The 23,914-nt window shown below is 45.0% G+C and overlaps 1 protein-coding gene across 2 annotated transcripts in view; it reads right to left on the reverse strand.

Moving 5' to 3' along the window:
- Positions 1 to 23,914, reverse strand: part of galnt17 (polypeptide N-acetylgalactosaminyltransferase 17) — an 85,095-nt gene that overhangs the window by 18,954 nt on the left and 42,227 nt on the right. For both annotated transcript variants that reach the window (XM_060943678.1, XM_060943677.1), the window contains exons 5-6: positions 2,470 to 2,644; positions 1,865 to 2,062 (exon numbers count right to left, since the gene is read on the reverse strand). In XM_060943678.1, the coding sequence (XP_060799661.1) occupies positions 1,865 to 2,062; positions 2,470 to 2,644 (373 nt within the window). The remainder of the gene's footprint in view (positions 1 to 1,864; positions 2,063 to 2,469; positions 2,645 to 23,914) is intronic.

Below are 23,914 nucleotides of genomic sequence, written 5' to 3' on the forward strand. Positions count from 1 at the left end.
TGTTGACAGATCCCAGCGTGCTCGCGGGGCGTGTGTGGGCATGTGAGGACACTCCTCCCCACCAATCAGTGCACAGGGGAGTGTCTGCTCACGCCCCCAGCCTCACTCAGCTCGGTTTGGCTCGCTTCAGCCCCACTCCAAAACCGTGCGAGTTTTGGGGGCTAAGCAGGGCTGAAGCGAGCTGAGTCGTGCTGTTTTGAGATAGTCGAAACGCGAGCCGTGTCGGGCTGAAGTGAGCTGAAGCGAGCTGAAAAAGGGTAGTGGAAAAGGGCCATATGCTCCCATTCAAGGCCTAACTGGAACCCAAGCCACCACATAAGCTCAGGTTCCAGTGTCCCGTCCTTCCCGAGGCAGAGCGGAGCTCCAAGGGGACTTCGTCCAGTGCTAGGTCCTCATCCCTAGGGTCAACCAAAGAGGTTTTTAGTTCCCAGAGGGAGCTCTCTGGGGGGGTTCTGTCACATCAGTGCGTGCTTGTACTTGGCATGCCTTGAACTCACATCCATGTACATTTTTGCTCAGAGTGTGTTGCGTGCACCACAAGGACTAATTATTAAATACATCTCTTCTTGATCAGAGTACAATTACGGCATGCATATAAGGACTCCACTATGCACCAAGACTTGATGAAGTATACACTCTGTCCCTAGCATCTGTCGAGTCCAAGCCTTGAATCTCTGTGCTACTCTCTGGTTTTGACTTTGTTCTGTTTATTTAGACTCTGCATTTCAGATTTCCTCTTATGTTCTGTTTGCGCCTCATATTACCCCAACTCATTTCACAACCCTGCCTTTGCCCTATTTGTTTGTACTGTTTGCCTGTGTTATAAATAAACCTTCCTGCACTTACATCCATCTCCAAACTGCCCTTTACTGACACTAATAATATTTTATGATTTACTTTAATGTTTAGGTATGCTACATTCCAGAAAGATCAGAAAGATTTTGTTTTAATAATGATGAAAAATTATGAGGAACATATGCAATGAATACACAAATTAATATTCATAAAATTAAACTTTTTTAGACCCCAGCAGATATGTACTTTTCTGTGTGTATATGCAAAACCTGGCAAGCCTGCTCATGCAGCAAATATCAAGTTAATTAACATTGAGTAAACAGCAGCTTGGACGGCATGGTGGTGTAGTGGTTAGCACTGTTGCCTCACAGCAAGAGGGTTCCAGGTTTGAACCTCATGGCCGATGAGATGCCTTTCTGCGTGGAGTTTTCATGTTCTCCCTGTGTCTGCATGAGTTTCCTCCAGGTGCTCAGGTTTCCCCCACAGTTCAAAGACATGCAATTAGGTTAACTGGCTACTCTAAATTGCCCATTGATCAAGCCTGGAGAGGGATGGGCTCTGCCAAGTTTAAATGATACTGATGGACTTAAAATGTCATCCCTTGCTGGCTATGAGAAGAAAAAGAATAGCAGATACACTGAAGTTTACAGGTGTATGTGTGCAAAGTTCCATGCTTTTTGGCCTATATTGGAGACTTGTACTAAGACTTGGAAATACAAATGTATTGCTTGCACAGGGGCCTATTGTGAGCAGATTCCACCAGCGAGTGACACTGTCATAGTATGGTAGTGGGGTTGTTGTGGTATATTTTTAACACCTGCTATATACATCACCCAAATAACATCTGTTTAGTGGTGGTCCCTTTTTAATCGACTGAATAAGTGGGATATGGCTGAGAAAGTGTTTGTAGAAAAAATGTGGCCTCAAATCAGTTATCATGCAAGTGACCTACAGCACCCGGCAGAATTATTGTCGCCCTACAAAATATTAGTTTCAAAATTTTTGGCACACTTGGTGTTGAGTTGGTGGAAACATAAGTGTGGAAAACATCTATTTTCTGATAACACACCTGATGGGTGCCGAGATGTCTCCCTCATCCCACCATTGTTTCGGAGGACTGATGTACATGCACCACAGCTCCCAGTTGAAACCATGGCCCGAGTTCTCGTAGCGCTCCAGGTCAAATGAATTATGTTTAATGTTGTCTATTGAGGGTAGGATGATCCTCTTGGGATCCTGCTGAATTCTGGACAAAACTGGTTCAGCCCTAATGTGAGGGACAAAATGATGCCATCATTAACACCTACCTAGATACCCTTGCTTCTCAACCTCTAGACTAATGGTTCTCAATCTTTTTTTTTTTGCTTTACTCCACAGCTATCACTGGCCTGTATGTACAAGAGACTGTTCTGATTCAACAGTTCTGTGGTAAAATGTTTAATAATGCCTACACTTTTTAAACACCATACTCTTTTAGATTTGGCCAAAGCAGATTTAACAAATTGTTAAAATTCAAAATGACTAAGTAGAGATACCACTTTTGCTGGCTGTCTCTCAGTTTGAGAACCACTGCTCTAGATGATTCTTGTTTTTGTGACCAGTGTGAGAATTGTTGGAAGACACTGCTGATTAAGTAGGAAAACCCAGAAAGCTTCCTCTATAAAACCTTCTTACCAAACAGGAGTGAATTCTACGTGGGCATCGAAAAAGCCTGTCACCTCCCCTGTGGCCATTTTCCAGCCCTCAATTCGAGCACGGATGAGGCCTTCTCGCTTCTGATTGCGCACAATTTTGACAAGGCCTGGGTACCGTCTGTTGACATATTCTTCAAGTGGACCTTTCAGTTGCTCTGTCACACACATGGAAACACAAGAAGAACTGTATGATGAATATCTGACCACACCATTAACGTACATACAAGCTGTCTAAATAAGCTTAAGAGGACAGAGTTGGGTTTCCCTGATAACGTTGCAAGAAAGAGCAAGTTTAAAGGCGTTCTTAAAGTGAGACAGCCTTTCAATTTTATAAAATCAGTGAAGTTTAGTTCCCTCTGAAATTTAGTCATTGTGATATGGGTCCATCTCAGAAACTGGTCTCTCATTTGGGACATTATGGTCAAAAAATAAAATTTTCTAATCTTATTTTTTTTGCATTTACCTAACACTCAATGTTTCTTTTGTCATGTTTAATAAGAATAATGATAGTATCTTGCTTTATCTGGCCTCCACTGTGGAAATTCTTTTTTATTACAATTCAAATGCTTTTGTAAAATTGATTTTCATATAAAATAACTACATCATGAAGAATTAAAGCCCCTCCTTCACAGATGAGTGAAAATATTGAATAAATTTCCTCTTTTTGATTGCTTGGGTTAAAAATGGCAAGTTATGATGACTGAATTGATTATTCACTTAAATATGAATAATATGCTACAGTTTGGGTATTTGATATGGCGAAATAGGACACAATGGAAAAATCAAGAACACACCGGAAAGATGAGAATAACGGCGGTGGTAAAAGAACAGCGACTGTACCGGCTGAAGGTCGCGCGGGTCTCTGCTGAGGCGCACGAGCAATGGTACATCACTACCGCACCAGACAGAGCGGGGGCAGGGCAAAATGGCTGGCCGTAGATTCTATCAAAAGTTCAATCTAAACTGACCATGGTTGCAAAATACTGGCCAAAAATACGCAAACACTATGAAATATGAAAGCAAGATGAAAAAGAAACATTCTATTGCCTTATACTGCAAGACTAAAACAAAATAAAACTGTCAAAACTCACCTTTTCAGTGATAACGTCTGAACAGATCACCCGCGTAACAGAAAGACCGCAAATGGAAGCACGATCAACTTCCAACTGTTGGAGTGGAAAATTCCATTCTACACATGCAAATTGTTAATGTGTGTCCTTCCCCGCACACAAATAACATGCTACGGTAAAAAATAGACCACAACTCATTTTATAGCTCAGAAATTCATACAAGACCAGCTACCATTGTAACATATTCTGTAAGAAACATTCTATACCTAACTTTCAGCTTCATCTCATCTTGTTATCTCTAGCCGCTTTATCCTGTTCTACAGGGTCGCAGGCAAGCTGGAGCCTATCCCAGCTGACTACGGGCAAAAGGCGGGGTACACCCTGGACAAGTCGCCAGGTCATCACAGGGCTGACACATAGACACAGACAACCATTCACACTCACATTCACACCTACGGTCAATTTAGAGACACCAGTTAACCTAACCTGCATGTCTTTGGACTGTGGAGGAAACTGGAGCACCCGGAGGAAACCCACACGGACACGGGGAGAACATGCAAACTCCACACAGAAAGGCCCTCGTCGGCCACGGGGCTCAAACCCAGACCATCTTACTGTGAGGTGACAGCGCTAACCACTACACCACCATGCCACCCCAACTTTCAGCTTTCATTTTAAAAAACAAAATCGCAGATTTATAACTAAATTTTTATATGGCTTAGTGATTTTAAGTTACTACTTTTGGTGAGGTAGTGACCTTGACCCTGAGGCTTTCCATTTAGATCAAAAACACACGATCGTATTGGTTTTGGGTATGTGGAAAATGGAGTTACAACGGTGATCAAATATTTTGCATGATGTTTTATTACGGTTATGATTATTCTGTGAGCGCACCAATCCTTAGGTGTATGAAGTTACAACTTAAAATACAATTCGTGATAACTGTAGACTTTTCAGTGGACTACAACCTTTTTAAGAGAATGCAATGTAGTCAACCATTTATCATGTCCCAGATCAAGCCGCCATTTTTCCACAAATTTGCAGAATTTTTGCCAAATTCTGAATATTCACATCAAAGATTTAGTTTTATCTGTATTAATTAATTTTATTTCAAATTAAAACCAACATCACCATTCAAAACCGTATAGTTTATTGACTGAGTATATTTAGTGGGGTACCCCCACAGTACCCAGTTTCTGAGACAGACCCATATAGGTTTATGTCTGTAATATCTCACAAAATATCAGGCCATTCTGTGGTTGGGAAGTTATTTCATTTGAAGGGATTCCCGAGCAAATAATGTGCATGAAATCACTCACTTCATGCAGTCAAGCAGACAGAGGAAGTCTGTGTGTGCATGCACAGGTTTACCTTGACTGTGCACTGACAGTTCCATCATTCTGTCGTTAAACGAGCAGCTGATCACACCGAGGTGCTCGCTGACTGCCGATATTTATTAGTTTGGTCCTGCGTTTCCTTTCCTTCACAACATAACGTTTTTTCTTCTCGCTTTCCGTTTTTATGTTTCATTCACACATTCACGTCCTCCATTTTTCTCTCCTGTTTCAAATTTGTATCCCACAATGCCTTGCGCAAACGGGGAAAGCCCACCACATGATGCATGACGTAATATCTTGAATTGGGTCATGTTGAAGCAGGAAAAAATAGCGGAAAATTCATTCACTGTTCTATTTTTAAAAAAATAGTAAAATTGAAGTTTGCAATTCAAATTCAGTAGCTTTCGGTCCACTAAAGAAAAATAATTGGGTGTCAGGGAAAATTCTTTTGATGAGCGAAACTTGGAAAATCTGAAAGGCAGTCTACCTTTAAGCAACAAACGCTGTCTCTGTACGTGGTTTTCCCGAACTCACTCGTAAGAAGGAGTCTAAAGAGCAACTTTGCTAAGAGCATCTTTGCAGTGCGCATCCTTGATGTAGGCATTAGTAGTTGCTAAATCCAGTCAATGAGGTCATATAGCAAAACTAATGAAATATAATGTGCTTCAAATATGTTAATATATTGTATCGCCATTAAGTATTACACACACACACGCACACACACACATCACACACACACACACAAACAAACATAATTGAAATTATTTTATATTTTTGGACAATAACTTATTTCAAGCTTTTTTTTTTAATTAAATGAACAAATGTTCACGCAAAAGAATGAGCAAATAATAAGCTAAATAATTCAGTAAATGGTTTCCCTGTGACCACTCATTTCTTTGTTACCCAAACAGTCATGATTATTTCAACTGTTATCCACAATGTCAAGTTGACAATGTTCTCCCTTTTACAACCCCAATTCCAAAAAAGTTGGTACGCTGTGTAAAATGTAAATAAAACCAGAATGCAAGGACTTGCAAATCCCATAAACCCATATATTTCACCCATATATTCTGTGACGTACTTCCTGTTTCTCGAGTTATTAGCGACAAGTCATTTTTCCGTGAGTATTGGCGTTAATCACTAATATTTTTATCTTCTCTACAATTAGTTTTCCAGTATCTTTTGCATTTTTGATTGTAATTTCATTTTTTCTCCGCCCCCATTTTAAATTTTTTCTCAGAAGAACGCCAAGACCGGAAGTTTTTTCTCACGTGCAAAGACTGCAAGCAGAGGCCATCCACATCAGATCTGCTTTAATATCCACATATCTTTAAGTTATGTAAATCCATTCATCATGGCACACCTTCAGCTTGTTCAGTGTGCTGAGTGCAGGATGTTTAGTCATTCTTCCTCCGTCATTAGTGATAGCTTTATTTGTGACAAGTGCAGATTAGTTAGTTCTCTGACAGAGAGGATTGCAGCTTTAGAGGTGCACATCCAGACTCTAGAGAGGGTTAGGGAGAGTGAGAACAGCGTAGTTTCTGTAGGGGAAGTCTGGATGCCCTAGGTGGAATTAGCAATCCCTCAACTCCAGCATTAACACCCTCACAGCAGGGCGAACGGGTGACAACTCAGCAGTATAATCACAGAGCCAAAGCTACCACTGAGACTTGCCCACAGGAGCACCACTGTTTCACGTGTCAAACAGGTTTGCTCTCCTCAGTGATGCATCCCGCTGAGAAACCTGAAAGAGCTCTGGTTATAGGGGACTTGATCATGCGCCACATGAAATTAACTGGGCCTTTAGGGGCACCAGCAGCTTTAGTCAGGTGTATACCAGGAGCCAGGACGCCGGACATAGCAGGTAACCTTAGGGTCCTAAGCAAGCACAGGTTCTCAAAGATAGTTATCCATGTAGGAGCTAATGATCTACGCCTTTGTCAGTCTGAGGTTACTAAGAGTAACTTTGTAGAAGTGTTTAAATTAGCAAAAGTGATGTCCGATGCTGTAGTATGCTCTGGCCCCATCCCAATGCAGCATGGCGATGTAGCTTACAGCAGGTTATGGCCGCTGAACTGCTGGTTGTCCAGGTGGTGCTCTGAAAACAATGTGGGCTTTATAGATGATTGGAGTAATTTTGAGGGCACTGCTGACCTATCAGGGTGGGACAGAAACCTTCCCACTCAGGAAGGTGCTGCGCTCATTTCTTGCAGCATAGCTCATAGTCTCAGAACAGGCCTAGTTAAATTCTGACAATCCAGAGCCAAGGCCAGGGAGCAGACGAACAGGCTAAACCGACTGTCTGCTAGCTGCACAGAGTTGTCACTCAGGGTCCACCATATCGAGACTGTGTCTGTTCCCCGAGCTAAACACAAGTAGAAATACTCAGAGTTTGTCTAGTAATCTAATTAATATAAAATTAGATCATACTAACTGTACAAGCCCTGCAATGACCTGGTGACTTGTCCAGGGTGTACCCCGCCTCTCGCTCATAGTCAGCTGGGATAGGCTCCAGCTTGCCTGCGACCCTGTACAGGATAAGCAGCTACAGATAATGGATGGATGACTGTACAGCTACTGCCAGCACCTTTGATCTAAAAGGTAGGACTCTTAAATCTAAAGAGCCAATTGTTAATGAACTTATTACTGATCAGAAGTTTAATATACTGTGTTTAACAGAAACATAGATTAAGCCAAATTAAACTATAGCATTAAATGAAGCTCGTCTTCCTGGATACAGTTATATACACCAGTTCTTCATACTAATATAATGTATGTAGCCTCGAAAAAAAAGTCTACCCAGTCAATTCTGTTACTTATTATTTACAAGCCCCTGGGGCCATATTCTGAGTTTCTTTCTGAATTTGCGGATTTCATCTCAGACCTTGTTATTTCCTTAGACAAAGCTTTAGTTGTCAGAGATTTTAATATTCACTTCGATAACTCTGAAGATCCTCTGAAAACAGCATTTGTGCCCATTCTAGATTCAGTAGGGATTAATCAGAATGTCATAGGACTGACCCATAATGGTGGTCACACTCTCAATCTAATACTAACATTCGGGTTAAATATAGAAAATATAGTCACACTTCCACAGTCTGAAGCTACCTCAGATTATTATCTCCTCATCTTATTTAAAATATGTTTGAGTAATAATATATGCACCTCACCACGCTACTGCATTAAACGTGCATTCACATGAACTACTTCACAGAGTTTTATAAATAATTTCCCAGAGTTACCAACTTTGATTGGATCATCGTCAGACCCCGCAGAACTTGATCAGGCAATTGAATACTTAGAGTCAACGTTCCACTATATTTTAGATAATGTAGCTCCACTTAAAAGAAAACTGATTAGAAAGAAAAAATTAGCACCCTGGTATAATGATCACACTCATACTTTAAAACAGTCTACTCAAAAATTAGAATGTAAATGACATCAAACAAAATTGGCAGTATTCACATCAGCATGGAAGGAGAGCTTCCTGAAGTACTGAAAAGCTCTTAGTGCTGCTAGATCAATGTATCTCTCTACCCTAATAGAGGATAACAAAAATAATCACAGACTCCTATTTAATACTGTAGCAAAATTAACTAGGAAAAAGACCACTATAGACACATGCACACCTACAATATGTAGTAGCAATGACTTCATGAATTTTTTTTCAATGACAAAATTGAAAATATCCGACAAAAAATTCAAACTACTAATCTAAGGCCAGACAATGTAAGTAACCCTGTAGTTAACAATATAACTATAAGATCAGCAATTAGAATGTTTTACTCCCCTTAGAGAAATCAAACTAATTTCATTAATCTCCACATCAAAATCTTCAACTTGTGTACTAGATCCCTTATCTACACAACTCTTCAAACCGATAATACCAGAAGCAACTGAACCTCTTCTAAAAATAATACATTCTTCCCTTAGAATTGCCCATGTGCCCAAATCCTTTAAACTTGCAGTTATCAAACCCCTGATTAAAAAAACCTGACCTTGACTCCTGTCAGCTGTCCAATTATAGGCCAATATCAAACCTCCCCTTTATCTCCAAGATCCTACAAAAAGCTGTAGCACAGCAGTTATGTTCATATCTGCACAGGAACAACATCCATGAAATATATCAATCAAGATTTAGACCTCATCATAGCACAGAGACTGCACTGGTTAAAGTAGCAAATGACTCTGGCAGCGGGGGTGTGGCCAAGCATCAGTTTGTGAATGGAGGGCAGGGTCAGAGGAGGTGAGTGGCCAAGTCATTACACCTGTTGTCAATTAATGTGTGTAGGTGTGTTTGTTGCAGTAATGGTGGAACATAGAAAAGGAGGGAGAGAGCAGAGAGCTCCCTGGACCAGAACACGACTGTGTGTGTGTGTGTGTGTGTGTGTGTGTGTCCCCTAGTCCTAGCATAAGCAAGTGAAGCTGAAAAGCCTCAATAAACGTGTGTGTCAATATCATCTCCCAGCTGCCATGCTTCTGTACTCCACCCACATTACGGAAGTGTTACAGTGGTGCCGAAACCCAGGAGTACAGAAGGGAACCACCCCATGGAGTACTTGCCATTCAAAGATCTCATCCATGCCCTCACTACTGCGCAGCAGAACCAGCATCAAGCGCTGATCACCCTCTGGAAGGCGCAAGAACAAAAACACTTCAAAAGCTTTGATGCTGGCCCAGTAGGAAGATTGCCAGGCATTCCGGCACCTGCTCATGTCGGCAGGGTCCTTGACCACCACCGCAGTGGACCCTCCCCACGTCACCCTCACAAAGATGGGCCCACAGGACGATCGGGAAGCCTTCCTAGCACTCTTTGAGCAAGCAGCTGAAGCACGGGGGTGGCTGGTCGAGCAGCACACAGCGCACCTACTTCCGCTATTGACTGGCGAGATGCAGCTCCCCGCCAACAGCCGGCTCATATACGCCGACTTGAAGTGAGCCATCCTGCAGCATGTTGGCCGCTCCCCAGAACATTGTCAGCACTTCCAGATGTGGAAATTGGAGGTCAGCCAGCTGTTCGCATTCAGCCAACAGCTCCGGGACACCTGCCGGCAGTGGCTGAGGGTGGACAACCGCGACAAAGAGGGAATCATTGATCTGGTGATACTGGAACAGTTCATCGCACGACTTCCAGAAAGACTGGTGGAACGGGTCCAGTGTCATCACCTGGCATCACTGGAACAAGCCATCGAATTGGCAGAGGACCATCTGGCAGCAGTTCCGATGGCAGGCGGACATGTCACCTCTTCTCTTTTTCTCTCTCCTCCCCCCTTCCCCTCCACACCCTGTTCCCCCTCTGCAGAGGTGTGGGCCGGCTCCCCCCCAGCCGGCCTGTCACACCCATGGGGTCCTCCTGTCTTCCCCTTCCATGTCTGTCTTCTCCCCCTCAGCTGAGTGACACCCATAACACCGGTGCAAAGGGGAAGCCTGGGCCAGTGTGCTAGTGCTGCAGGGAGCCAGGACATCTCTAGAGTCAATGCTCCACAATGGATGTGGGAGCGGTGGTCCAGATCCCTAACACACCAGAGACCGCCCCGGATCAGGCCGGAGTGTATCGTATACCAGCAAGTGTGCAAGGGGATACGTACAGTGGTGCTTTAAAGTTTGTGAACCCTTTAGAATTTTCTATATTTCTGCATAAATTACCTAAAACATCAGATTTTCACACAAAGTCCTAAAAGTAGATAAAGAGAACCCAGTTAAACAAATGAGACAAAATATTATACTTGGTCATTTATTTATTGAGGGCGGCACGGTGGTGTAGTGGTTAGTGCTGTCACCTCACAGCAAGAAGGTCCTGGGTTCGAGCCCCGGGGCCGGCGAGGGCCTTTCTGTCTGGAGTTTGCATGTTCTCCCCGTGACCGCATGGGTTTCCTCCGGGTGCTCCGGTTTCCCCCACAGTCCAAAGACATGCAGGTTAGGTTAACTGGTGACTCTAAATTGACCATAGGTGTGAATGTGAGTATGAATGGTTGTCTGTGTCTATGTGTCAGCCCTGTGATGACCTGGCGACTTGTCCAGGGTGTACCCCGCCTTTCGCCCATAGTCAGCTGGGATAGGCTCCAGCTTGCCTGCGACCCTGTAGAAGGATAAAGCGGCTAGAGATAATGAGATGAGATTTATTTATTGAGGAAAATGAACCAATATTACATACCTGTAAGAGGCAAAAGTATGTGAACCTTTGCTTTCAGTATCTGGTGTGACCCCCTTATGCAGCAATAACTGCAACTAAACGCTTCCGGTAACTGTTGATCAGTCCTGCACACCGGCTTGGAAGAATTTTAGCCCATTCCTCCGTACAGAACAGCTTCAACTCTGGGATGTTGGTGGGTTTCCTCACATGAACTGCTCACTTCAGGTCCTTCCACAACATTTTGATTGGATTAAGGTCAGGACTTTGACTTGGCCATTCCAAAACATTAACTTTATTCTTCTTTAACCATTCTTTGGTAGAACGATTTGTGTGCTTAGGGTCATTGTCTGGCTGCATGACCCACCTTCTCTTGAGATTCAGTTCATGGACAGATGTCCTGACATTTTCCTTTTGAATTCACTGGTATAACTCAGAATTCATTGTTCCGTCAATGATGGCAAGCCGTCCTTGCCCAGATACAGCAAAACAGGCCCAAACCATGATACTACCACCACCACCATGTTTCACAGATGGGATAAGGTTCTTATGCTGGAACATAACGCTTCTCATTTTAACCAAAAAGTTCTATTTTGGTCTCATCCGTCCACAAAACATTTTTCCAATAGCCTTCTGGCTTGTCCACGTGATCTTTAGCAAACTGCAGATGAGCAGCAATGTTCTTTTTGGAGAGCAGTGGCTTTCTCCTTGCAACCCTGCCATGCTCACCACTGTTCAGTGTTCTCCTGATGGTGGACTCATGAACAACAACATTAGCCAATGTGAGAGAGGCCTTCAGTTACTTAGAAGTTACTCTGGGGTCCTTTGTGACCCCGCCGACTATTACACGCCTTGGTCTTGGAGTGATCTTTGTTGGTCGACCACTCCTGGGGAGGGTAACAGTGGTCTTGAATTTCCTCCATTTGTACATAATCTGTCTGACTGTGGATTGGTGGAGTCCAAACTCTTTAGAGATGGTTTTGTAACCTTTTCCAGCCTGATGAGCATCAACAATGCTTTTTCTGAGGTCCTCAAAAATCCCCTTTTTTCGTGCCATGATTCACTTCCGCAAACACATGTTGTGAAGATCAGACTTTGATAGATCCCTGTTCTTTAAATAAAACAGGGTGCCCACTCACACCTGATTGTCATCCCATTGACTGAAAACACCTGACTAATTTCACCTTCAAATTAACTGCTAATCCTAGAGGTTCACATACTTTTGCCACTCACAGATATGTAATATTGGATCATTTTCCTCAATAAATAAATGACCAAGTATAATATTTTTGTCTCATTTGTTTAACTGGATTCTCTTTATCTACTTTTAGGACTTGTGTGAAAATCTGATGATGTTTTAGGTCATATTTATGCAGAAATATAGAAAATTCTAAAGGGTTCACACACGTTCAAGCACCACTGTATCATGCATTGGTGGATTCTGGCTGTAACCAGACCTCAAGCCACCAAAGCCTGGTGCAAGGTGAGGCACTGGGGAGAGCACAAGTGGTGAAGGTTGCACAGGGATGTTCACAACTACCCATTAGTGTCCATCCACATTCAATTTCGGGGAAAAAAGCATAGAATAAAGGTGGCGGTTAATGCTCGTCTCACCCACTCACTGATTTTGGGGACTGATTGGCTGGGGTTCAATGGATTTATAGAACACATAGTAAGGGGTGGGTCCTCCATTAGTACATCATTGGGAGATCCTGGTGTGGCACTGACTGGGGAAGCTGTCACAGAGCAGTGTTCTCCTCGTGTTTGCGTGGGTTTCCTCCGGGGGCTCCGGTTTCCCACACAGTTCAAAAGACAATGCGGTTAGGTTAATATGGGACGGCCTTGGATGGAGGTGCCCTTGAGCGAGGCACCTAACTCCCAACTGCTCCCCGGGGGCTGTTAGCATGGCTGCCCACTGCTCTGGGTATGTGTGTGTGCTCATTGCTCGCGTGTGTGTTCACTGCTTCAGATGGGTTAAATGCAGAGAGGAATTTCACAAGTGTGTGATGAATAAAGTTGTGCTTTGCTTTCTTCTTTCTGTCAGCACTGTGTCAGGGCGATATGAGGAGTGAGGAGCAGCTTGCCCCTCCTCCCTCTCTCTGGGATTCGCTCAAGGATTTCCCGTTAGAGCAGTCACGAGACGAGACTCTGCATCATGCATTTGACCAAATGAGAGTAATTGATGGTCAAACTCTTCAGCCAAATACGACACCCTCCTTCCCATATAAGATAGCCTTTTATTATCCCACAAGGGGAAATTTACATTGTTACAGCAGCAAAATATAGAAAGAAAAAGATAAGGCAGTGAAGGAGTAGTGCAAAAGTATACAAAAACACATACATACATACATACATACAATATATATCGTCTTGTCTTGTCTTCATCTGCTTATCCAGGGCCGGGTCGCAGAGGCAGCAGTCTGAGCATGGAAGCCCAAACTTCCCTTTCCCCAGACACCTCGGCCAGCTCCTTGGGAAGAACACTGAGGCGTTCCCAGGCCAGCCAAGAGACATAGTCCCTCCAGCGTGTCCTGGGCCTTCTCCCGGGGGGACATGCCTGGAACACCTCCCCAGGGAGGCATCCAGGAGGCATTCGAAAGAGATGCCCGAGCCACCTCAGCTGATTCCTCTCGATGTGGAGGAGCAGTGGCTCTACTCCGAGCTCCTCCCGAGTGACTGTGCTTCTCACCCTATCTCTAAGGGAGCGCCCAGCCACCCTGCGAAGGAAACCCATTTCGGCCGCTTGTATCCGCGATCTTGTTCTTTCGGTCATTACCCAAAGCTCATGACCATAGGTGAGAGTCGGAACGTAGATCGACCGGTAAATTGAGAGCTTCGCCTTTTGGCTCAGCTCCTTCTTCACCACAACGGACCGGTAAAGCGACCGCATCACTGCGGAGGCTGCACCGATCTGCCTGTTAACCTCATGCTCTATCCTTCCCTCACTCGTGAACAAGATCCAGAGATACTTAAACTCCTCCACTTGAGGCAGGACTTTTCCACCAACCTGGAGAGGGCAAGCCACCCTTTTCCGGTCGAGAACCATGGCCTCGGACTTGGAGGTGCTGATTCTCATCCCAGCCACTTCACACTCAACTGCAAACCGCCCCAGTGCATGCTGAAGGTCCTGGTGTGAAGAAGCCAACAGGACAACATCATCCGCAAAAAGCAGAGATGAAATCCTGTGGTTCCCAAACGGGATTCCTTCTGGCCCCTGGCTATGCCTAGAAATTCTGTCCATAAAAATTATGAACAGAACCGGTGACAAAGGGCAGCCCTGCCGGAGTCCAACATGCACTGGGAACATGTCTGACTTACTGCCGGCAATGCGAACCAGACTCCTGCTCCATTCATACAGGGACTGGACAGCCCTTAGCAAAGAGCCCCGAACCCCATACTCCCGAAGCACCCCCCACAGAATACCATGAGGGACACGGTCAAATGCCTTCTCCAGATCCACAAAGCACATGTGGACTGGTTGGGCAAACTCCCATGAACCCTCAAGCACCCTATGAAGGGTATAGAGCTGGTCCAGTGTTCTGCGACCAGGACGAAAACCGCATTGTTCCTCTTGGATCCGAGGTTCGACTATTGGCTGAATTCTCCTCTCCAGTACCCTGGAGTAAACCTTCCCTGGGAGGCTGAGAAGTGTGATTCCCCTATAATTGGAGCACACTCTCCGGTCCCCTTTCTTAAAAAGAGGGACCACCACCCCAGTCTGCCACTCCAGAGGCACTGTCCCCGACTGCCATGCGATGTTGCAGAGGTGTGTCAGCCAAGACAGCCCCACAACATCCAGAAACTTGAGATACTCAGGGCGGATCTCATGCCACCGAGGAGCTTGCAAACCACCTCAGTGACTTCGGCTTGGGTAATGGACGAGTCCACCTCTGAGTCATCAGCCTCCGCCTCCTCAATGGAAGACATGACAGTGGGATTGAGGAGATCCTCAAATTATTCCTTCCACCACCCGACAATGTCCCCAGTCGAGGTCAACAGCTCCCCACCCGCACTGTAAACAGTGTTGGCAGAGTACTGCTTCCCCCTTCTGAGGCGCCGGATGGTTTGCCAGAATTTCTTCAAGGCCAACCGATAGTCCTTCTCCATGGCCTCCCCGAACTCCTCCCAGTTCCGAGTTTTTGCCTCCGCAACTGCCTGAGCTGTGGCACGCCTGGCCTGTCGATACCCATCAGCTGCCTCAGGAGTCCCGGAGGTCAACATGGCCTGATAGGACTCCTTCTTCAGCTTGACGGCATCCCTTACTTCTGGTGTCCACCACCGGGCTCGGGGATTGCCTCCATGAGACCTTGCAGCCACAGCTCCAAACAGCCGCGTCTACAATGGAGGTAGAGAACATGGTCCACTCAGACTCAATGTCCCCCGCCTCCCTCGGAAGCTGGGAGAAGCTCTCGGAGGTCAGAGTTTTATCACACCGTTCCTGTGAAGGACGGCTCTATGAGGACAGTTGAGGGTTATACCTGTTAAAACTGTTAATATTATAGTCAGGCTGTCTGTTGTTGCCCAAATGAGGATGGGTTCCCTTTTGAGTCTGGTTCCTCTCGAGGTTTCTTCCTCATGTCGTCTGAGGGAGTTTTTCCTTGCCACTGTCGCCACAGGCTTGCTCATTGGGGATAGATTAGGGATAAAATTAGCTCATGTTTTAAGTCATTCAAATTCTGTAAAGCTGCTTTGCGACAATGTTTATTGTTAAAAGTGCTATACAAATAAACTTGATTTGATTTGATCTCCCGGAGGTGGAAGTTAAAGACCTCCTCGACAGAGTGCTCGGCCAGACATTCCCAGCTGACCCTCACCATACGTTTGGGCCTGCCAGGTCTGTCCAGCTTCCTCCTCCGCCAGCGGATCCAACTCACCACCAGGTGGTGATCAGTTGACAGCTCAGCCCCTCTCTTCACCCGAGTGTCCAAGACATAGGGCCGGAGATCAGATGAAACAACAACAAAGTCAATCATCGACCTCCGACCTCAGGTGTCCTGGTGCCACTTCCACTTATGGACACCCCTATGCTGAACATGGTGTTCGTTATGGACAAACCGTGACTAGCACAGAAGTCCAATAACAAAACACCACTCAGGTTCAGATCGGGGAGGCCGTTCCTCCCAACCACGCCCCTCCAGGTGTCACTGTCGTCGCCCACGTGAGTATTGAAGTCCCCCAGTAGAACAATGGAGTCCCCAGTTTGAGCACCTCTCAGTACCTCTCCCAGGGGCTCCAAGAAGGCCGGATACTCTATACTGCTATTCAGCCCGTAGGCACAAACAACAGCAAGAGCCCTCTCCCCAATCCGAAGGCACAGAGAGGCGACCCTCTCGTTCACTGGGGTAAACTCCAACACATGGCGGCTGAGCTGGGGAGCTATAAGCAAGCCCACACCAGCCTGCCGCCGCTCACCATGGGCGACTCCAGAGAAGTGGAGAGTCCAGCCCCTCTCAAGGAGCTGGGTTCCAGAGCCCAAGCTATGCGTGGAGGTGAGCCCGACTATCTCTAGCCGGTACCTCTCAACCTCCCACACAAGCTCAGGCTCTTTCCCCCCCAGCGAAGTGACATTCCATGTCCCAACAGCTAGCTGCTGTGTTCGGGGATCAGGTCGTCAAGGCTCCTGCCTTCGACTGCCGCCCAATCCACACTGCACCGGCCCCCTACAGCTACCTCTGTGGGTGGTGAACCCACAGGAGGTCAGGCCCACGTCACCACTTCGGGCTGAGCCCAGCTGGGCCCCGTGGGCAAAGGCCTGGCCACCAAGCGCTCGCATATGAGCCCCAACCCCGGGCCTGGCTCCAGGGTGGGGCCCCGGCTGCGCCATACCGGGCGACGTCACGGTCCTTGATCCATTATTCTCCATAAGGGTTTTGGTGAACTGCTCTTGGTCTGGCCTGTCACCTAGGACCTGTCTGCCTTGGGAGACCCTAACAGGGGCATAATGCCCCCGACAACATAGCTCCTAAAATCATTCAAGCACACAAACCCCTCCACCACAATAAGGTGGCAGTTCTAGGAGGGGCATACAATATATAAAACTACAAATTTAGAGATAAAAATGGGCAAACTTGCATAAATTAGCAGGTTTGCAGATATACAGTTAACATAAAGTGACTTATTTTAGATTTTTCAGATCATGGATCCGCCGACGGCAGTTAAATACTACCGCTAGAAAAATAAAAAGTCTGTGCGTATTTTTATTTTTACCGCCGAAACGTACAAAAAGAAATGTAAAAAAAAAATAGTCACATATTTTTCTTGTAACAGCACTGTATCCCTGGTACTAGGTCATATTTCTTTAAGTAAAAAGTATTAGAATCGCAAATACAAACGACAATGTGTGTTGTATGTATCCACTTCAGCTAAGTCTGAAAACAAAACTATTTACGACATTGAGTATTCACTTGAATGTTTTTATGGTATTTACAACCACTTTACGACAGTGTCAACCTCGTGCTGACCATGGCTGACGCTGACAGCATGGATTCCGAGCTATCGCCTCAACTGTACGTAAGCATAAAGAGTGGTAAAGAAAAGTCTTTTCACTGTCTCACTAACCAAAACGTGGGCGATTTCGTCTCTCAAGTGTTGAAAGTAAACAATGAAAAGATCAAAACGATCTTTGGTTTTCAGAAAGAAGGTGGTGATGTAACGAGCGCGATGCCGAATATGCCTGCCATAATGTTAGTTTGCGATCTTGGCTGCAAGTATCTGACTGTGGAATTAGAAGAGGATGGTGCCGCAGAGAGTCCTATCGAATCAAGTAGCACGAATGTATCAGCCATATATGTGTGTGTGTGTGTATGTATGTAAAGTGTGTCTCTTGAATTTAAATTATCATCTTAATCCGACATTGAAATTTTCCCATGCAAAAAAAAAAAAAAATTAGACAAGGACACTTTTATTTTTATTTCAACTGACATCAAAAATATGTTGAAACAATCCGTGAACCTAAAGATAAAAAAATGGGTGGCCTAAGCATATTACAAAGGTGGAATTGCATGTATAAGTATTGCACAGGTAATATTACCAGTATTACCCAGGTATATTATACTATCAGCATCAGTACTTTAAATCGAATCTATTGCACAAGAGCCATTTTAACAGTGTGTAGCTAGCAGTAGCTAGCAGTTCGCTGTAAAGTACTGATAGTCAGTGAACACCGTATACGTTCAGAGGGGTCTCTATGGATGTAGAAGTGATCTGGACAGTATTGTTCATTATTGTGAGGAGTGTCTGGTGCTGTGCTTGGTGAGGTGCCGATTGTACAGTCTCTCAGCAGTAGGGAGGAAGGAGCTGCTATATCTTTCCTTAACACACCGCACATGGAGGAGCTGGTTACTGAAGGAGCTGCCCAGTGCTGTTACTGTCTCCTGCAGTGGATGGGAGGTGTTTGCCATTAAGGATGACAACTTGGCCAACATCCTACTCTCCCCCACTACGTCCACTGAGTCCAGTGCACAGTCCAGGACAGATCAGCTTGTTAAAGTGCATATCCTGAACCAATTTCGTGTTTTTTTTATATGAAACTATGTTCCTTTACACACTCATCCAGAAGGATAATTTTGCACAAGGCCATCTGTCTACAGCAGAAAAAAGTAAAATAAAACGCGTCTGGAAAAATCCCAAGAGAGTCTGGAGCCAGATTCATGACGTCATGTGCGGATCCGCCAGCGGGCTGAGAGAGCTTGCATGGATTCAGTGCACAGTCTGTGTAGACCAAGTTTAGCAGCTGGTGATTTTGCATTGAAATATGGAATTGTCGCCTGAGCTTCGAAACCCATGGATTCATGTATCAATGCTCATCTATCTATTGTTACATAAATCATATTTTTTCTCATTACTATTATGTATTTATATATTTCTTCATTTAGAAGAGTACTGGTTACTGTAGGAGAAAGATTTCATAAGCTACACACATGGAATCGGCTAAGCAGGGTTGTATATACATTTAATGTGTTTGACAGGTCCCAAGATCTCAAGCCCTTGATACATGTGAAGTAAGTGTATTATCGCCCAGCTCTTTCGTGTTGTTTACTTTTGTGTGTGTCAATAAATAACATTATCCGTGTACCAAACAAACACAGGAACACCCAATCTAGAGTATAGTCTCTCTTTTTTCTTACCCTGGCAACAGTCAACTTGTGAATCGCCGATTTTCTTGGTCTTTTTCTTGGCTCTGCTCTGGTCCTCGGCTTCCAGGTGCCTCGCACGAAGCGCTCCTATTTCTCTCTCATTGTCCGGTCTTTTGGAAAGCGATGAGTACTAATCCTATCATGATTGGTGTTGCTACACCCTCCTATGATACATCTGTTAACCATTTTAATAATTACGTGATAATGTTGAAGAAATTTGCAGAAAACCACCAGGTTGTTTTCTCATAAACAAACCAGCGCTGATGTAGGATTCAGAAGGAGGCATCCCGCACGTGACGTCACGAAAATCAATGTTTGCCGGGAAATCCAAATGCCAAGTTTTTTCAGAGGCGGACTAATTCGCCTCAAATGGCTTGATTTCAACTGAATTTTTCTGGTATTGCGCAAGGTAAAAAAAAATTGCACAAAATGTGGCAGATATTTGACCAAAGTTTAATATAAAATAGGAGAATTGCATTGATCTTGCTCCTGAATTTACCCGTGATATGCACTTTAATTTTTTTTCTCTCTGCTATTGTGATACTGCTTCCCCAACAGACAACTCCATAGAATATGGCTGATGCTACCACAGAGTCATAAAAAGAGTTCAGAAGTTTCTTGTAAAGGGCATATGTGTGATCAGTCCAGTCCAGTTTATTGTTCAGATGAACACCCAGGTACTTGTAGCTCCTAGCGATCTCAATGTCCTATCCCTGAATATTCACTCGGGTAGGTGAAGAGAACCTCGTCCTGGGGAAAATCCACCACCAGTTCTTTGGTTTTATTTGTATTGATCTGGAGGGAGTTCCCGTAGCACCAGTCCACAAACTTCCTTGTCAGTTCTCTGTACTCACCATCTAAGATATAGCCCACAATAGCAGAGCCATCAGAGAACTTCTGTAGATGACAGGCAGTTGTATCATATCTAAAGTCCGCAGTGTAAAGTGTGAACAGAAATGGGGCCAGGACTGTCCCCTGTGGAGCCCCTGTGCTGCAAAGAATGGTGTCTGACCCACAGTCCTTCAGTCTCACAAACTGTGGTCCATTTGTGAGATGGTCCATAGTCCATGAGGTAAGATCCACCCCTGCGCTCTCCATCTTACTCCTTAGAAGAGTTGGCTGGATGGTGTTGAAGGCACTGGATAGATCAAAGAACCTGATTCTAACGGTGCTTCCTGCCTTTTCAAGATGAGAGAGAGAGAGAGAGAGAGAGAGAGAGAGATCTGTGAAGCAGGTAGATGACTGCATTAGATTAGATTAGATTAGATTAGATTAGATTAGATTAGATTAGATTAGATTAGATAAAACTTTATTGATCCCTTTAGGAGGGTTCCCTCAGGGAAATTAAAATTCCAGCAGCATCATTACAGATAAACAGAGAAAAGAAATAGAGAAAAACTTTGAGATAAATTAAAATAAATTATTTACATATACAAATATAAAAAGAACAAGATACAGAGAAGAGAGGAAGGGGGAGAGAGAGGAGGGGGGAAGGGGAAGGGGGGGCAGGAGAGATATTGCACTTTATATTGCACATTGTCCGGTATTGCTTAGGCTAGTAGGCTAGGCTACAGCTCCTTCCCATCCCCTGTCTTCCTGTTACCCCTCCCCCCCCAGAGAGGAGTTGTACAGTCTGATGGCATGAGGGACAAAGGAGTTTTTGAGTCTGTTCTTCCTGCATTTGGGAAGGAGCATTCTGTCACTGAATAGGCTCCTCTGGTTGCTGATGACGGTGTGCAGAGGGTGACTGGCATCGTCCATGATGTTCAATAGTTTGTCCATAGACCTCTTCTTTGCCACCATCACCAGAGAGTCCAGCTTCATGCAGACCACAGAGCCGGGCCACCTGATCAGTTTGTCCAGCCTGGATGTGTAAGAAGAAACCTTTGTCACATGCACACTTCAAGCACAGTGAAATGTATCCTCTGCATTTAACCCATCTGAAGCAGTGAACACATGCGCGCGCACACTCAGAGCAGTGGGCAGCCACACCAGAGCACCCGGGGAGCAGTCAGGGGTTAGGTACCTTGCTCAAGGGCACCTCAGCCCAAGGCCACCCCACGTCAACCTAACTGCATGTCTTTGGATTGTGGGGGAAACCGGAGCACCCGGAGGAAACCCATGCAGACACGGGCAGCACATGCCAACTCCACACAGAAAGGCCCTCGCCGGCCACTGGGTTCGAACCCGGAACCTCTTGCTATGAGGCGACCATGCTAACCACTACACCACCGTGCCGCCCAATGGGACACAGGACACTGGCAACCACAGACTGATAGAACATCCACAGGAGTTTCCTGCAGATGTTAAAGGACCGCAGCCTCCTAAGGAAGTATAGCCTGCTCTGTCCCTTCCTGTATAAGTGATTGGTGTTGCAAGTCCAGTCCAGCTTGCTGTCCAGCCACAGCCCAAGGTACTTGTAGGAATCCACAGCCTCCACCTCGACTCCCTTGATCAGAACTGGTTGGGACCTTGATCTGGACCTCCCAAAGTCAATGACCAGCTCCTTGGTCTTCGAGGTGTTGAGCTGCAGATGGTTCCTGTTGCACCACACAGCAAAGTCCCTCACCAGGCTTCTATACTCCTCCTCTCTGTCATCACTGATACACCCAACGATGGCTGGGTCATCGGCAAACTTCTGAATGTGACACAGCTCCGAGTTGTAGCAGAAGTCCACGGTGTACAGGGTGAAGAGAAGAGGGGCCAGCACCGTGCCCTGGGGTGCTCCAGTGCTGCTAATCACAGTGTCAGACGTGATGTCCTTCAGCCTGACATACTGCGGCCTGTCAGTGAGGTAGCTGGAGATCCAGGTGACCAGGCAGGGGTCCACTCGCAATCTGTTCAGTTTGTCCTGAAGCAATAGGGGCTGGATGGTGTTGAAGGCACTCGAGAAGTCCAAGAAGAGGATCCTCACTGTGCCATTTCCCTTATCCAGATGCGAGTGGGCTCGATGTAGCAGGTAGAGGATGGTATCTTCCACACCAACACCTGCCCGGTATATAAACTGCAGACAGTCCTGGGCATGTTGTACCTGGGGTCTGAGGAGGCTGAGGAAGAGCCGCTCCAACGTCTTCCTCAGATGTGAAGTGAGTGCCACGGGTCAGAAGTCGTTCAGCTCATGTGAGGGAAATTTAGTGAATGAACATTCCTATTCTCTGTGTTTGTGTGTTGAGCTCAAGTGGCCTAGTGTACTGAGAAAAGTTGTTTTTCCAATGCTGTAACTGCCTTTCTGTGGCCTTGGTGGTGCCTGAGTTCTCCCTAACTACGCATCCGCCTGCACATATCAGAGCATTCCAGGTGCATGCTTTAACAAACTTCATAGAAAATCTTGAGTCAATCATGTACAGACGCGAGCAGTAAGCGAATATCTTCAGAGTATAATAGATAACATTTCTAAGACTTCTTCTTTTTCCTTTCCTATTTTATATACATAGCCCTGTGATGACCTGGCGACTTGTCCAGGGTGTACCCCGCCTTTCGCCCGTAGTCAGCTGGGATAGGCTCCAGCTTGCCTGCGACCCTGTAGAAGGATAAAGCGGCTAGAGATAATGAGATTTTATATATATATATATATATATATATATATATATATATATATATATATATATATATATATATATATATATGGTTTATATGATCTACTATAATAAATAACCGAAAAGGCAACTGCTAAGCGTTCTGAAGTGTTTATTAGAAGTTTCCATTACAATTTGGCGTCCTTGGGTGGGCTCTGCACGTCTGATCCTCAGACGACAGGACACTCCCAAGACTACGGTGTGGAGCTGAGAACTCAGACGAGAGACCAGACAGTCAGGGCTCACCAAACCAGTAAGTGATAACTTTGCATTCTTGTGTAAAGAAATTAGTGGAAACAGTATTTAAAGACTGATATAAGAGATGGACAGAAGTTGTCCTAGTCAAGGAAGACTGATATGAGAGACGGACAGAAGTTTGTCCGAGCCCAGGAGGACTGCTAAGCTGTGGTACCATCAATATGTTTGCCGAAATGGATAAAACACAATTTTGAGACAATAAACCGTGAGTAGTTTATTGGGTTGTGTAAGAGAAAATCCGCCTAAGTGACGACTGGGTAATGGCTCACCTACTTGTGAGAGGGAAGTACGGGTGCGTGGTTCGACGGATTCACGTTCAGCGATTTGTAACTGGGAAAGAATTGAATCTTGCTCCCTTTGTTGTGTGTGAACAACTGGCCCGTTGTAGGAACAGGATAGAGAGGTTCGATCACGAAGTCGCCAAGACACACCGATGTGCACGCAAAATATTGATGAATTAACAGAGTACGGTCCTCCTCCAAATTCTGAAACAGAGAAATAGATCTTGTACACATGCGCGAGTTGTCTTTGAGATTGTTGTGCTAAATGATACCTACTTTAGCTTAAGGCAAATGTCAGATAAATTGTTTACTAATAAGAACATACCTAAAGGATTATTGTGTCACATTTTTGGACATAGTCCAACTTGTTCTTCTTGTGATTCTAGTAAAAAAAAAAAAATCAGCCATTGTTGTCACAAGCTATTGATATAACAGTGTACAATGGGGAACAGAAACAGTAAGTTAGGGAAAAGAAAAGAAAAAAAGCAAGTAAGCCTGAGGCTAGATGTGCTATAATAAGAATTGGGTGTTCCTATGACAGCCCAAACATCCAGTTTATGAAAACCTCGTATGGCGAGGATTGTTTGGCACAGTTTGACATATGGGTAAAGGACTTAGGATTCCCTGAGAAGGGCAGTT

This window comes from Neoarius graeffei, chromosome 17, assembly GCF_027579695.1.
Source record: "Neoarius graeffei isolate fNeoGra1 chromosome 17, fNeoGra1.pri, whole genome shotgun sequence".
Taxonomy (NCBI): Eukaryota; Metazoa; Chordata; class Actinopteri; order Siluriformes; family Ariidae; genus Neoarius; species Neoarius graeffei.